This window comes from Meles meles, chromosome 2, assembly GCF_922984935.1.
Source record: "Meles meles chromosome 2, mMelMel3.1 paternal haplotype, whole genome shotgun sequence".
Taxonomy (NCBI): domain Eukaryota; kingdom Metazoa; phylum Chordata; class Mammalia; order Carnivora; family Mustelidae; genus Meles; species Meles meles.
In genome coordinates this window covers 104,706,873-104,722,662 of record NC_060067.1, presented here as the reverse complement: position 1 = coordinate 104,722,662, position 15,790 = coordinate 104,706,873, and the positions used below count along the sequence as shown (strand labels likewise).

General features: G+C 36.7%; 1 protein-coding gene across 3 annotated transcripts in view; it reads left to right on the top strand.

Annotated features, from left to right (window-relative positions):
• The window catches only part of ARHGEF38 (Rho guanine nucleotide exchange factor 38), a 142,738-nt gene that overhangs the window by 91,310 nt on the left and 35,638 nt on the right, over nt 1–15,790 (top strand). For all 3 annotated transcript variants that reach the window (XR_006816824.1, XR_006816825.1, XM_045994778.1), the window contains exon 5: nt 7,029–7,046. Coding sequence is in view for 1 of the 3 variants with exons in the window: in XM_045994778.1 (XP_045850734.1) it covers nt 7,029–7,046 (18 nt within the window). In the remaining 2 variants the exon portion in view is untranslated. The remainder of the gene's footprint in view (nt 1–7,028; nt 7,047–15,790) is intronic.

Sequence of the window (15,790 nt, the reverse complement as noted above, 5' to 3'; positions counted from 1 at the left end):
CAGAGCAAGCATATATCCTTGCCCTCATTCAGATGGGGAGCAGAGCACTAGATAATAAGTAAAATAAGTATATAGTATATAAAAAGTGACAGTGTTATAGAGAAAAATAAAGCAGAGAATAAGGATTAAAAAGTAGTGTAGGAGGCAATGCACAATTTTTAAAAAATTGGTCCAGGAAAGTTTTATTGGAAAGAAACCTTTGAGCAAAGACCTGAAGGAGGTAAGGAATGTACCATATTGATACCCAAGGGAAGAGCAACCAGACAGAGGATCAAGTGCCAAGACCTGAAGGGCAGGAGCCTGCCTTCAGACTTTTATAAGAGCAAGGAGGCCTACATGGTTGCCATAGTTTGGGGGAGTTTGTGAACAATGGGGAATGAAGTAGAGAAGAAATCAAAGAAGAGATAGATCACATTGCCTTGGGAGGACATTCATTGTACTTGAGTAAAATGGAAGCCAAGAAACCCAGCCATGGTTAGTGAAAGCCTTTGTAGGAATCATCTTATTGAACTGGTGAATTGTTTATAACCTGCATTAACACTGTGTACAGAAATATTCTGTAGTGCTTGATGGCCATTTCCTGCGAGTGATTTATACTTTACTTTGTAGTCTTGTACTATGTTTTTCTTTCTTTTTTACATTTTTAATTAATTAATTAATTATTTTTTATTAACATATATTGTACTACTTGCTTCAGTGGTACAGGTCTGTGAATCATCAGTCTTACACGATTCACAGCTCTCACCATAGCACATACCCTCCCCAATGTCCATAACCCAGCCACCCCATCCCTCCTCCCCCCACCCCCCAGGGACCCTCAGTTTGTTTCCTGAGATTAAGGGCCTTTTATGGTTTGTCTCTCTCCCCAGTCCCATTTTGTTTCATTTTTTCCCTCCCTACCCTCCACGAACCCCACCTTGTCTCTCAAATTCCTCATATCAGAGAGATCATATGATACTTGTCTTTCTCTGATTGACTTATTCATTTAGCATGATAGCCTCTAGTTCCATCCACATGGTGTAGTTCCATCCATATCATTGCAAATGTCAAGATTTCGGTTTTTGATGGCTGCATAGTATTCCATTCTATACACACATAATACACACACACACACACACACACACACAACACATCTTTTTTATCTGTTGATGGACATCTAAGTTCTTTCCATACTTTGGCTATTGTGGACATTGCTGCTATAAACATTCAGGTGCACATGCCCCTTCAGATCACTACATTTGTATCTTTAGGGTAAATACCCAGTAGTGCAATTGCTGGGTTTAGGGTAGCTCTATTTTCAACTTTTTGAGGAAACTCCATGCTGTTTACCAGAGTGGCTGCACCAGCTTGCATTCCCACCAACAGTGTAGAAGGGTTTCCCTTTCCCCGCATCCTTGCCAGCATCTGTCATTCCTGACTTGTTAATTTTAGCCATTTTAACTGGTGTGAGGTGGTATCTCATTATGGTTTTGATTTGTATTTCCCTGATGCCAAGTGATATTAAGCACTTTTTTATATGTCTGTTGGCCATTTGTATGTCTTCTTTGCAGAAATGTCTGTTCATGTCTTCTGTCCATTTCTTGATTGGATTATTTGTTCTTTAGGTGTTGGGTTTGATAAGTTCTTTATAGATTTTTGGATAATAGCCTTTTATTTGATATGTCATTTGCAAATATCTTCTCCCATTCTGTTGGTTGTCTTTTGGTTTTGTTTACTCTTTCCTTTGCTGTGCAAAAGGTTTTGATCTTGATGAAGTCCCAATAGTTCATTTTTACCCTTGGTTCCCTTGCCTTTGTTGATCTTTCTAGGAAGAAGTTGCTGCAGCTGAGGTCGAAGAGATTGCTGGCTGTGTTGTCCTTAAGGATTTTGATGGATTCCTGTCTCATATTGAGGTCTTTCATCCATCTTGAGTCTATTTTTGTGTGTGGTATAATGAAATACTTCAATTTCATCCTTCTGCATGTGACTGTCCAATTTTCCCAACACCATTTGTTGAAGAGACTTTTTTTTTTTTAATTTTATTTATTTATTTGACAGAGAGAGATCACAAGTAGGCAGAGAGGCAGGCAGAGAGAGAGAGAGAGAGGGAAGCAGGCTCCCTGCCGAGCAGAGAGCCCGATGCGGGACTCGATCCCAGGACCCTGAGATCATGACCTGAGCCGAAGGCAGTGGCCTAAACCACTGAGCCACCCAGGCGCCCCGAAGAGACTGTCTTTTATCCATTGGATATTCTTTCCTGCTTTGTCAAAGATTAGTTGGCCATAGAGTTGAGGGTCAATTTCTGGGCTCTCTATTCTGTTCCATTGATCTATGTGTCTGTTTTTGTACCTGTACCATACTATCTTGATGATTACAGCTTTGTTTTCATTTTTTTTTAATTTAATTTTATTTTTTCAGCGTTCCAAGATTCATTGCTTACGCACCGCACCCAGTGCTCCATGCAATATGTGCCCTCAATACCCACCCATCTGCCCACCCGTTTCCCCTCCAAAACCCTCAGCTTGTTTCTCAGAGTCCACAGTCTCCCATGGTTTGCCTCCCCCTCTGATTTCACCCAGTTTACTTTGATCACAGCTTTGTAATAGACCTTGAAGTTTGGAATTGTGATGCCACCAACATTGGTTTTCTTTTTCAACATTCTTCTGGATATTCCAGGTCTTTTCTGGTTCCATATAAATTTTAGGATTATTTGTTCCATTTCCTTGGGAAAAATTGATGGTATTTTGATAGGGGTTGCATTAAATGTGTAGATTCCTTTAGGTAGCATAGACATTTTCACAATATTTGTTCTTCCAAGCCATGAGCATGGAATGCTTTTCCATTTCTTTGTATCTTCCTCCATTTCTTTCATGAGTACCCTATAGTTTTCTGAGTAGATTCTTTGCCTCTTTGGTTAGGTTTATTCCTAGGTATCTTATGGTTTGGGTGCATTGTAAATGGGATTGACTCTTGAATTTTTTTTTCCTCTGTCTTGCTGTTGGTGTATAAAAATGCAACTGATTTATGTGCATTTATTTTATATCCTGACACTTTACTGAATTCCTATGCAAGTTTTAGCAGTTTTAGAGTGGAGTCTTTTGGGTTTTCCACAAAAAGTATCATATCATCTGCAAAGAGTGGGAGTTTCACTTCCTCTTTGCCAATTCAGATGCCTTTTATTTCTTTTTGTGGTCTGATTGCTAAGGCTAGGACTTCTAGTACTATGTTGAATAACAGTGGTGATAGTAGACATCCTTGCCATGTTCCTGACCTTAGGGGAAAAACTCTGAGATTTTCCCCATTGAGAATGATATTTGTGGTGGGTTTTTCATAGATGGCTTTGATGATATTGAGGAATGTGCCCTCTATCCCTACACTGTGAAGAGTTTTGATCAAGAAAGAATGCTTTACTTTGTCAAATGTGTTTCCAGCATCTATTGAGGGTATTATATGGTTCTTGTTCTTTCTTTTATTCATGTATTGTATCACATTGATTGATTTGTGGATGTTGAACCAACCTTGCAGCTCAGGAATAAATCCCACTTGGTTGTGATGAATAATCCTTTTAAGATACTGTTGGATCCAATTTAGCTAGTATTTTGGTGAGGATTTTTCATCCATGTTCATCAAGGATATTGGTCTGTAATTCTCCTTTTTGATGGGGTCTTTGCCTGTTTTAGGATCAAGGTAATGCTGGCTTCATAAAATGAGTTTGGATGTTTTCCTTCCATTTCTATTTTTTTTGTTTGTTTGTTTGTTTTTTGTTTTTTGGGATTTCTTTGCCCATTTCTATTTTTTGAAACAGTTTCAGGAGAATAGGAATTAATTCTTCTTTAAATGTTTGGTAGAATTCCCCTGAGAAGCCATCTGGCCCTGGGCTCTTGTTTGTTGGGAGATTTTTGATGACTGTTTCAACTCCTTACTGGTTATGGATATGTTCAGGTTTTCTATTTCTTCCTGGTTCAGTTTTGGTAGTTTATATGTCCCCAGGAATGCATCCATTTCTTCCAGATTGTCAAATTTGCTCATAATATGTTGAGTAATAATAGAGTTGCTCATAATATGTTCTTGTAATTGTTTGTATTTCTTTGGTGCTGGTTAGGATCTCTCCTCTTTCATTCATGATTTAATTAATTTGGGTTTTCTCTTTTCTTTTTGATAAGTCTAGCCAGGGATTTATCAATCTTATTAATTCTTTCAAGGAACCAGCTCCTAGTTTTGTTATTCTGTCCTACTCTTCTTTTGGTTTCTATTTCATTGATTTCAGAGATTTCTGCTCTGATCTTTGTTATTTTTCTCTTGCTGGGTTTAGGTTTTCTTTGCTGTTCCTTCTCCAGCTCCTTTGGGTGTAGGGTTAGGGTGTGTGTTTGAGCCTTTCTTGTTTCTTGAGAAAGGCTTGTATCACTATATACTTTCCTCTCAAGACTGTCTTTTCTGTGTCCCACAGTTTTGAACAGTTTTTTTACATTTTCAATTGTTTCCATGAATTTTTTCAATTCTTTAATTTCTTGGTTGACCCATTCTTTCTTTAGTAGGATGCTCTATAGCCTCCATGTTTTTAAGTTCTTTCCAACTTTCCTCCTGAGGTTGATTTATAGTTTCAAAGCATTGTGGTATGAAAATATGCAGGGAATGATCCCAATCTTTTGATACAGGCTGAGACCTGATTTGTGATCCAGGATGTGATCTATTCTGAAGAATGTTCCATTTGCACTAGAGAAGAATGTGTATTCTGTTGCTTTGGGATGGAATGTTCTGAATATATCTGTGATGTCCATCTGGTCCAGTGTGTCATTTAAGGCCTTTATTTCCTTGTTGATCTTTTGCTTGGATGATCTGTCCATTTCAGTGAGGGGGGTGTTAAATTCCCCTCCTATTACTGTATTATTGTTGAAGTGTTTCTTTGATTTTGTTATTAATTGGTTTATATAATTGGCTGCTCCCATGTTAGGGGCATAGATATTTAAAATAGTTAGATCTTCTTGTTGGACACACCCTACACCCTTTAAGTATGATATAATGTCCTTCCTCATCTCTTATTATAACCTTTGGCTTCAAATCTAACTTATCTAATATAAGGATTGCCACTTCAGCTTTCTTTTGATGTCCATTAGCATGGTAAATTGTTCTCCACCCCCTCACTTTAACTCTGGAGGTGTCTTAGGGTCTAAAATTTATTTTCACACTTGATTTGGGATATATTTTGGTCTGTTAGAAGAAACTGTCTCCCAAAATTTTAAAGAAAGAAAAACTCGTGTATATACAAAAATAAGAGTAAACACAGTAGAGGGATGGAATATGACTGTAAAGATGAAAATTAAAAGAAAATTAAAAAGGAATTGATATGTTGGTTGAAAAAAGAAAAGTTGGTTGAAAAAAAGAAAGAGGAAAAAATGTGATCAGGCTGGAGATTGGAATAAAGCCTGTGCTAGATTTAGAGTATATTTTGAACTGTTAGAAGAAACTGTATCCCAAAAATTTAAAGAAAAAATACCTATGTGTATACAAAAAATAAGGTTAAATACAATGAAAGGATAGAATATGAACATAACAATGTAAATTTTAAAAGATTTTTTAAAAGATATTGATAAGATAAAATAGTTTAAAAATGTTAAAATAGGAAAGAAGAGAAATTTTAAAAATAGAATAAGAAAAAAATAAAATTTAAACAACTTAACTTTGAAAGACTAAAGAGTCATGGAAAAAAAGTCATGAATTCTATATGCTATATTCCTGTAGTTCTGAAGTTTTGCCGTTCTCATTGGTGAACTTGGTCTTGGCTGAATGTTCTTGTTGATCTTCTGGGGGGGGGGGGCTGTTGCAGTGATTCACAGATGTCTTTGCCTGAGGCAGAATTGCACTGCCCTTGCCAGGGGCCAGGCTAAGTAATCTGCTCGGGTTTGCTCTAGGGAGCTATTGTTCCCTGAATGCTTTCCCTACAGGTGTGGAGGATGGGAATGAAAACTGCAGCTTCCCAATCTCTGGCCCTGGAGGAGCTAAGAGATCAGGTCCCCACTCCTCAGTGTGCCATCAGAGAAAAGCAGTCAATCCCTCCCATCTCCCTGATCTCCAGCCACACTGCATGCTCACCTGGCTTGTAACCAAGCATTTCTATCTCTGGCACACGAACCCATTTGCAGTGTCCAAACCCAACAGGTTCCTGCAATGCGCTCCCACACCACCATTCCTCCCGGAGGAGGAAGGAGGGGGTCTCCCCATATCTGCCATTTATGGGGACCCTGCTTGAAAAGCCGTGGCCCTGCTGGGCCTTGGATCATGGTTTAAGGTAACCCTGAGCTGAGAGCCTCTCCTTGGCTCCCTCTTTGCAGCTGGCTTCCCTGCTCCAGTACCTGGGAGCTCTTCCGCACTCAGGTCTGGTCTTTCTGTGACCCTGTGGGTCCTGAGACCACACGGTCCCCATGAGGGCTCCACCCCCCCACCCCCACTTAGCCTCTGGAGTGATGTCCCTCAGTGGAGAATACTTCTAAAAGTTCCAGTTTTGTGCTTGGCTGCTCAACTACTTGCCAGGAGCCAGTCCCTCCCCCCAGGGTCTATCTTCCTGTATGTCACCTGGGATACACTTCTCCACATGTCCTACTTTCCAGAAAGTGGTCACTTTTCTTTTCCTAGCAATGCTGCTCTTCTTTGTAGGTGTTCAGAATGGTTTGATAACTATCTAGCTGAACTCCTGGGACCCTATGATATTTAGGTCTCCTGCTCCTCCGCCATCTTGCTCCTCCCCCAGTCTTGTACTATGTTTAACTGATTCTCTTTTTCATGAAGTAAACAAAAACTGGTGTTTAAATCCATTTTCACATAATCAAAATCAATAGTTCTGTTGAGTGTGAAACAAAGTTGGTGTAAATATGCTACAGATAAAGTTTTAGAGATATGATTATAAAATAATGAGCCCAATTCTATAAAACATTCATGGAAAATAACTTATCATTTTATTTTATGTAGTAAAAATTTGAAGTTTTTATAATGTTTGCATATTACTTCAAATATGCAGATTTACATTAATTTGCTTCTCTCCTCCTTTCTTTCAGGAAAATATACATGCAAGAGTAAGTATTTTTGTTTTAATAGTAGAAATCAAATGTAACGATAATGAGAGGGTGGGGGATGGGTAACTGGGTGAAGGGCGTTAAGGAAGTCACTTGAATTAATGAACACTGGGTGTTAAATGCAACTGACGAATCACTGAGCTCTACCTTTGAAATTAGTAATACACCATATATTAGTTAAATTGAATTTAAATAAAAATTTTTTTTAAAAAGTCATGGGGGAAAAACCTGTTGAGTATTTTCAAAATTTAGAATTTGTGTTTTTTACAGTTATGTTTATTGCTTTTAATACATTATTTCCAATTTGTCTGAGGTGACTGTACATATTAAATTATCTCATGTATTTTGCAAAATGTTTTACAAGAATCCTGGGGTACAATTTATTTAAATCACAAGTTTGCTGATGCCAGGAACTCTTTAGGAACTGCCCAACACCCATATGCTTAGCAATTGTAATGTGTCCAAAAACACACATTCTTAAGAATGACATTAGACTTAAAAAAAAATCTCAGATTAATACCACAATGTTTTTGAAATTTCTGTAGATTAATGTACAAAAAAAAAAAAAGATTCTTCATGCATTATGACAAATACTGAATTTCTTCTAACTTGGACTCATGATTTAAAGAGAAAAAAATCAAACATTCATATATAATATGTTTAAAACATATAAAATATTAAGGCAAAATAACTTGTTGCTAAGACAATATAGATATTATAAAAATAGCATACATAGACATACACTTTGGAAGATATCCATTTTTATAGAAGGGAAAGCATGTCTAGTCTAATACTGAAAAGATGGTATTGGCTTAAATATAAACTGAAATTTATCAGGACTTGAAAAAATGCACATATTTGGCTTAGTATGGTCAGTAGTGATCTAAACAATAATCAGCCTGAGTTCCCAGCCTGTGTGTTTACTTGTTTACATGTCTTTATGTGTGTGCATGCTTCTGTATTCTAAACTCCCAAAACTGTACATGAGGAAATAAAAAGCCCACAAAATAAAAAGTATATTAACTTAAGCTGTAAATACCTGTCATTCATGCTTTGTTGCATAGCAACCATGAGGAAAGACAGAATTCCAGAAGTGAGGTGCAGAACCAGGCATTCATCAGACAGGGGATAGAGAAGTTAGTTTTTGACATACCATCGAGGCACAGGCACCAAACAGGCACCCACTTCTTTCACTTTATAAGTCTTTTCTTTCAAAAGGAAAAAAAAAAAAAAATACACACACGTATATATATATGTGTGTGTGTGTGTGTATCTATATCTATATATCTCCTATAGTGGGAACAGATGTAAATTGTTTTCTTTAATGAGTTCCCGATTCTGAGACCGCGGAATCTGAAAACCTGCATAATGGAAGAGGGCCTTTGTCCTTTCAAACGCTGGGGTCTTCCTGGTTTCTCTTCAGTGATAGCTGGTACGGTTGGATGGGGTGAGGAGACGGCTGTTTCATTAAAAAGCCTGTGCCCATGGCATTGTGCCGAGGACGGGAGATTCACACAGAAGAACTATGTGAATTACCAAAGAACTTCTTATGCTACAAATTCTGCTCGGGCTTCTTTTCCTAAAGCTTAAGTCTTTGTAACCAAAAGACCAAAGAGAGAGAGAGAGAGAGAGAGAGAGAGATTCAGAGCAGAGTGAGAGATTCTTTTAATACAGTTAGCATACACAGCTCCTACAAAAAACAGTACATTGTATCGAGATACTTGCTTAAAAAATGGCACTAGCTTTTAGGACAATCCCGCTGCGTGGAAGTTAGCAGGCTTTGGATGCCCCCTCTAGTCTGTTCTATGCATCAAGAACTGGAAAAGAGGACGGACGATCACAGCGTGGGGCTGGATGCACATCAAAGCCACACTCACCGTGCGTTACTTTCCTTCCAGCTTCTCTCGCTCTGGTCACGAGGCGCACATGCTGCTACATGAAAGGGTAAAAGGCAATGTCAAGTGATTTGTAATTGTTTGGCTCCTTAGCAGCTAAGGCCAGGAATACTGCGGCCAGGAGTGCATTTAGGAAATGTGGCGTTTTAAATGCCTCGAAAAAAAATTCCTTACTTATGGGAACGGAAAATTGGGTGTGGGTTCTTTATTATTATTATTATTATTTTTTACAATCTACATTTTTTTAAAAGTACAGAAAAATACAAAGATGTTTCTAACTTCTAAAATTGTTTATTTTGAATTATAATCTTATGTAAACATCAAAGACAGTACTAAAGGAACAAAAATCACAGAATCCTGCACCAGAAAGTCCCCTGAAAAGCATTTGATACAAGTCCCATGTCCTAAAGCAAGAAAAACACAACTATTCTAAATTTAACTCTCTCCAGAGATGCCATGTTTCACCTTTATGCTTTTACACTTTTTTATATGTATTCTCTGTCTTGACCAGATACTCCAACTTTTGGAGTCAGGATTTCTATTGATCCCAAAATGTTATTTCTGCCTTCTTAAGCTTTATAATTTTTAAATTATTAAAGAAACACTGTGAAATATAAAAAATCAAAATGAAGACCGTAAAGACAATCAGTAGTCACATTCCAGAGTTAACTATTGTAACATTTCATGAATCTCTCACTTCACTGAAATTTTTTTCTACACACACACACACACACACATGCATGCACACACACGTGTGTATTGACTAACACAGGACTGCTATATATTTCCTGTATGTCAAGTTACTACCTCATTCATCAGTATATCATGGACACATTTCTATGTCAGTAAACAAATCCACATTGCTGTATGACTGCATAATATTTTATCTGATGTATATACCATAATTTGGTTTACCAAACCCTTATAGATATTTGAATGATGTCTTTCTGGCCTGTAAAGATTGATGTTATGTGTTTATTCTTATAAATGATCTTTGTACAATAATTTAACTTTCTTAGAATGAGTTTCTAAAAGTGGAATTGCTAGATCAAAGGGCTTTTGATACTGCCAGAAAACTTAAGAAAAGTTAAACTAACTTATAGTCCCACTACCTGTATATGACTTGTCCATTTATCTCCTATTTGCCAGCCCTAGAAACAATTAATATGTGTATCTTTACTACCTGTGGCAATGTAGAAGGCTTAAAATATTATTGTATTGTGTTAATTTTCATTAATATAATCTTGAGTATTTTTCATGTATGGTTAACATTTGAATTTCCCTCTAATGGACTGCCTTTTTTATTGATTACTTTAATTGAGATGTTCATCTTTTTCTAATTAGTTGATATGCCTCTTTAATTAGCAAGTATGTTAAAACTTTTTCTGTCTTACATGCTTCCAGCTTGTCATTTGACTTTTAACATAGTTTATGGCTGCTTTTGTTTTTATCTGTACAGTATCAGAGAGCTAAAATTTTTTTAAGATTTTATTTATTTGAGAAAGACAGAGGACACATGCCTGAGCTGGGGGGAGGAGAAGAGGGAGAAGCAGGCTTCACACTGAGCAGGGAGCCCAATGCGGGCCTCGATCCCTGCACGCCCGGATCGTGACCTGAGCAGGCGGCAGATGCTTAACCGACTGAGCCACCCAGGAACCCCTTACAGAGCTTGAATTTAAAAATACATTTATCACTTTTTCCTACTATTGCTTTTAGATATTGTGTCCTGCTTAAAAATTCCAGGATTGTTTTAAAGTATAATTCCTGTTTTGTTCAACTTGTATAGTTTCCTTTTTAACAATTAGATCTTTGATCTATACAGAAATTATTTTGATGTAAAGAATTTATTTTTGTTATTTTCTTCTCTATGACTAGATAATATCACAACACCTGATATTGAATAATTCATTTTTTTACAGAGTAGGAATGTGATATTTACTTAACTTTCATATATACTTGTATTTATTTCTTGATTTTCTATTTTGTGCTACTCTTCTGTCCATATATATACCCACAAAAAACTGCTTTCATTTCTGCAGCTTTATATTTTAGTATAAGATATACCTACAGTTGACCCTTAAACAACATGGGGTTGTGGTGCTGACCCCCATGCAATTGAAAAGTCATGCATAACTTTTTACTCCCCCAAACCTTTACTAATACCCTGCTGTTGACCAGAAGCCTTTCTGAGGACATAATTAATAAATTAACACACATATTGTATGTTATATGTATTACATACTATGTTCTTACAATAAAGTAAGTTAGAGAAAAGAAAGTGTTACTAAGAAAATCATAAGTGAGGGGAGCTTGGGTGGCTAAGAGGCTGACTCTTGATTCTGGGTCAGGTCATGGTTTCAGGGTCTTAGGATCTAGTCCCTTGTGAAGCTCTAAGCTCAACGTGGAGTCTGCTTGAGGATTCTTTCTCCCTCTGTCCTTCACCCCAGAGCACATGCTCACTTACTTGCTCGCTCTCTCTAAAATAAATAAATAAATCTTTAAAAACAAATACAAACAAACATCATAAGGAAGAGGAAATATACTCAGTACACTGCCATATTTATTGAAAAAACACCCATATATGAGTAGCCGTGCAGTTCAAATCAATGTTCAAGGTTCAACTGTAATCTCAGCTCAATATTCTTCCTGTTCAGAATTTTCTTGAATATTTTTGCATGTTTCCTTCTTTAAAATCTGTGTGTTTTTGTAAAATTATATGTGCCATGGTTGAAAAAGCCAAATCATGGGGCACCTGTGTGATTCGGTTGGCTCAGTGTCCTGGGACCCAGCCTTGGTTTGAGCTCCCTGCTCAGTGGAGACTGCTCCTCCCTCTCGTGCTGCTGCTCCCTGCCCCACTTGTTCTCTCTCTCTCAAAGAACAAAGTCTTTAAAAAAAAAAAATAGTTCTACAGTATTAAGAAAAATAGCAGTCCCCTCTTCTCTTACCTGCTTCTAAAGGACATAAGCATTTTCACATCTTTTAGTTAATATTTTGGTGCTTATCATCATGACCCTAAAAACATGTTCATGTTTGGCTTTCCCTTTTTGGTATTATATTTTGACTTCCCCTATGGAACACAAGAATTTATCTCTCTCCCTATGCCATCTCCACTTCACACACACACACACACACACACACACACACACACACACATGCTCTCCATCTCTTCGGTTTACCCATGTAGTGACATTTGGATTGGAGCAATAGTCAGTGTTTGATTTCTTATATTTAGTATATCTGAGTAAATTTTTTTTCAGAGCTAAACCTTGGAATACACTGGTTAATTGTTTTTATGGGAATGAACTATTTTATCTATTTATTTACTGTTTATTGAATTCATTTTCCCAGTTTTCTTTGTTCTACTCATTAACGCCACACTCAGGACCAGGCATCTCTTGAGACAGCTAGATGCATTATGGATGCTTTCAATTTCTTCTCCCTAAAAATGTCTTTCCCAGAGCCTTTCTGACCTGTTGAGTTTGGACTGGGTAACTGGGCACAGCTGTCTTGAAGGAGATTTTATCATCCTGGAGCATCTCTTTACCTCTTTCCTGTTTTTCATACATCCTTCAGTACTTTCCTGTGTTCACTGGGAGTGGACAGGAAGTAAAGTTTTAAGAAATTTTATATCCAAAAGTTCTTTTGTTTACCTTCAGAGTGATTTATAGTTTGATCAAGTATAGAATTCTAAATTAAAAGTCTCTCATCTTCAGAATTTAAAGGCAATTTCTCCTCATGTTCTAGCTTTCAGTGTTGCTATAAGAAAGCTGAAGCTTGTTCTCATTCTTCACCATGTGTTTGTGCCCATTTGTCACGTGTTTCTCTGAAGGATTATAGGGTCTTCTCTTTGTCTCCCATAGTGGACGTTCCCTGAATTCCCAGGTGTGAATCCAATTCGTCCATTGTGCTAAGTACTCAGTGAGTTTTTTCAACATGCTAACTCGTGTTCTGCTCCTGAGTTATTTTACTGATGATTTCCTCCCCATGTGTGGTCTGTTCCCACTTTCTGGGACTCTTTCAGACCAATCTAATTTTTTCACATTTTCTTTCCATCTTATATCCCTTTGTATTTTTGGTCTTCTTTCTGGAAAGTTCCTGAACATTTTCTCCAACACTTGTGAGATTGTATTTCTCCTATTATTCTTTCTTTTTTTTTTCTTTTAAGATTTTATTTATTTATTTGACAGAGATCACAAGTAGGCAGAGAGGCAGGCAGAGACGGGGGGGGGGGGGGGGGAAGAAGGCTCCGTGCTGAGCAGAGAACCCAAAGTGCGGCTCGATCCCAAGACCCTGAGATCATGACCTGAGCCGAAAGCAGAGGCTTTATTTAACCCACTGAGCCACCCAGGTGCCCCATATTTCTCCTATTATTCTTTCAACTTCCAAGAGCTCTTCCTTAGTTCTCTAAATGATCTCCTTATATGTAGAGCATCCTAGAAATTAGGCCATTTCTTAAACAGGTTTCCAACCAGTTCTTCTTATTCTAATCTCCACCTCCCTCTCTCTCTACTTCCACAGGTTTTTAAGGTCTATGAATGAATCTTTGGGGAATGATTAAATTATTGCCTCTCCATATTACTGGTTCTCTCTGGTTCGAATCTCTCTGGTAATAAATCAATTACCATTCATTCATGTTCTTTACATCTCCTAAAATTTGTTAATGGCTCTGTATTTATTTTCACAATTTTTTATTTGTGTCAAATCCTATTTGTTTATTTGTGTGTATAAGAATATACAGTTTTTTTCTAAAATTGATTTAAGGTGTTTTTAAAGGAGAGTGAATTGAAAATAAACTCAATAATAGTGTACATGGTTTGTGGCTACTGTAAAATAAATATTAAATTTAGGATTCTTGTTGTCATAAAACAGAGGAAATTCAAAGTAATCTGATCAATAGTTAAATGATTATTTTTCCTTCCTCTGTTTTCTCCCTCTAATTAAGATATATTGGCGGACCTCAATGTTGTATATCTGATTCTTTGTCCTCCACCACAGTTTTTACACTGTTTAAATGTCATTTTTATTTTCATTGTGAGACTTCTCTCTTGTATTGGATGGGAAGCTCTCTATAGCAAAACTGGCTGCTGTTAAACAAAGCCAGCTGTGTTTACTTGACTTTGTAAAGTCCTAGTAATTCACAATGAGATTAGTGCAGCTACTTATGGTACTAAATAGTTGTCAAAGTATTCATGGTAAGACAGAGGAAGATGAAACAGAATTACAAATTAATGACTACCTTAGTTTTTAGCCTGGTGTATATGGGAAATTGTTATTTTCTTTTGGGGATACGTATGATAATGGGTCGTTGGCTAAGCTGGGTTATAACACACATAGGACTCATTTGCCTCTCGCAGTTATCAGGACTTAATCTTACTGGAAGGGATTAGATGGGGTGAATGCCTGGAGTGTCGTTATCTTAAAAGACATCCTCTATCTTTTCTACCGTATTGCTTGTCTGTGTGATGCAGATACCAGAATATCATTGCTCATCACTTGGGCTGTCCAAAGTACATGTCTGAAAACAAAAGTGTCTGGGAGATTTCTCATTTTTGAGAAAGCCTTTTGAAATATTCGCATTTCTGACACTTTTAAACAGTTTCATTTATAATTCTTATTATCATTTGAAAGAGAAAAGGGAAAGACTAGAAGTTTGATGTAAAAGAGTAATGGAAAAAGAATTAATGATAAGATGTGGACACAACTAAAGGGTCGAGGCTGGTTTTTTGAAAGATCTTGATAAGGAGGAAAAGAGGCAGCTCAGAGACACAAGCATGTCCTTTAATACATCTGGGGATATTTTTTGTAATTAAAAATTTGAAATATGCATATAACAATAGACCATGCTAATAAACTATCTTATTAAAATTGAGTTTCCTTTGAGCTGTTTGATTATATTTATAATTGATGGCATTTTCAGTAATTTTTAGATTAAATAAACTAATATTTGGTGATAGTCAAAGGAAGCATGTAGAAGAAATTCTGATTATATTCTTACAGATAATATGATTTCTTCTGGTGAAGTTAATACCTTCTATATTCCAGACTTGATTTTATTTAGGGGAATTATTTCTACTTAACTGTCTAAACTGTTGTATTGCTGAAGACTCTCTGCTTGAGATATGTGAGAAAATGCTATATTTCATATTCAAGTGTTCTGCTTTTGATACATCATCAGTTAGAAAATATATTGTGTTACTTTTTTTAGCATTTATAATAGATTTACATTTTTTCCCACCCACTTCAAGCAGTACTCCTGGAAACCAAAACATCTCTCTATCCCTATCTTCTTCATTCCCTCTTTGCCATCCTGTCTCCTTATATCCCTTCCTCCTTCCTTAAGAGATTTGTGTAAATGGGTAGAAAGTACAAGATAAATCATATTAAAACAGCTCTTTATTCCCTTGCAGATCTTTAATGTTTACTTTCATTTTCCTTAAAAAAAAAAGTTGACTTTTGTTTGTTTCCATCTTTTTTTATTAGAGCGTCATTATTTTCTCAGCATGTGATAAAACTCCTCTATTATTCAGGATCATTGTCCAATGTTTTGCGGAAAAAATTCAATGTAAAATAAAAGCACATTACAGAAAATCCAAAATCTATCACTTTAATCTCCAGATATTGGTTGAGAAAATACTATATGTCATGCCAGACACATAGTGATGACAGACAAACTGAGCATAAACTGGTAAATAGGGAAATAAAATGATTCCAGAGAGTTGAAAAGTGCTACCATAAAAATAAAAATGGGGAGATATAATAGAGGGTGGCTGGCTTGTGTGTGTGTGTGTGTGTGTGTGTGTACACGTATGTGTGCACATACACATGATCATCAAAGTTCGTTAGTTTCTT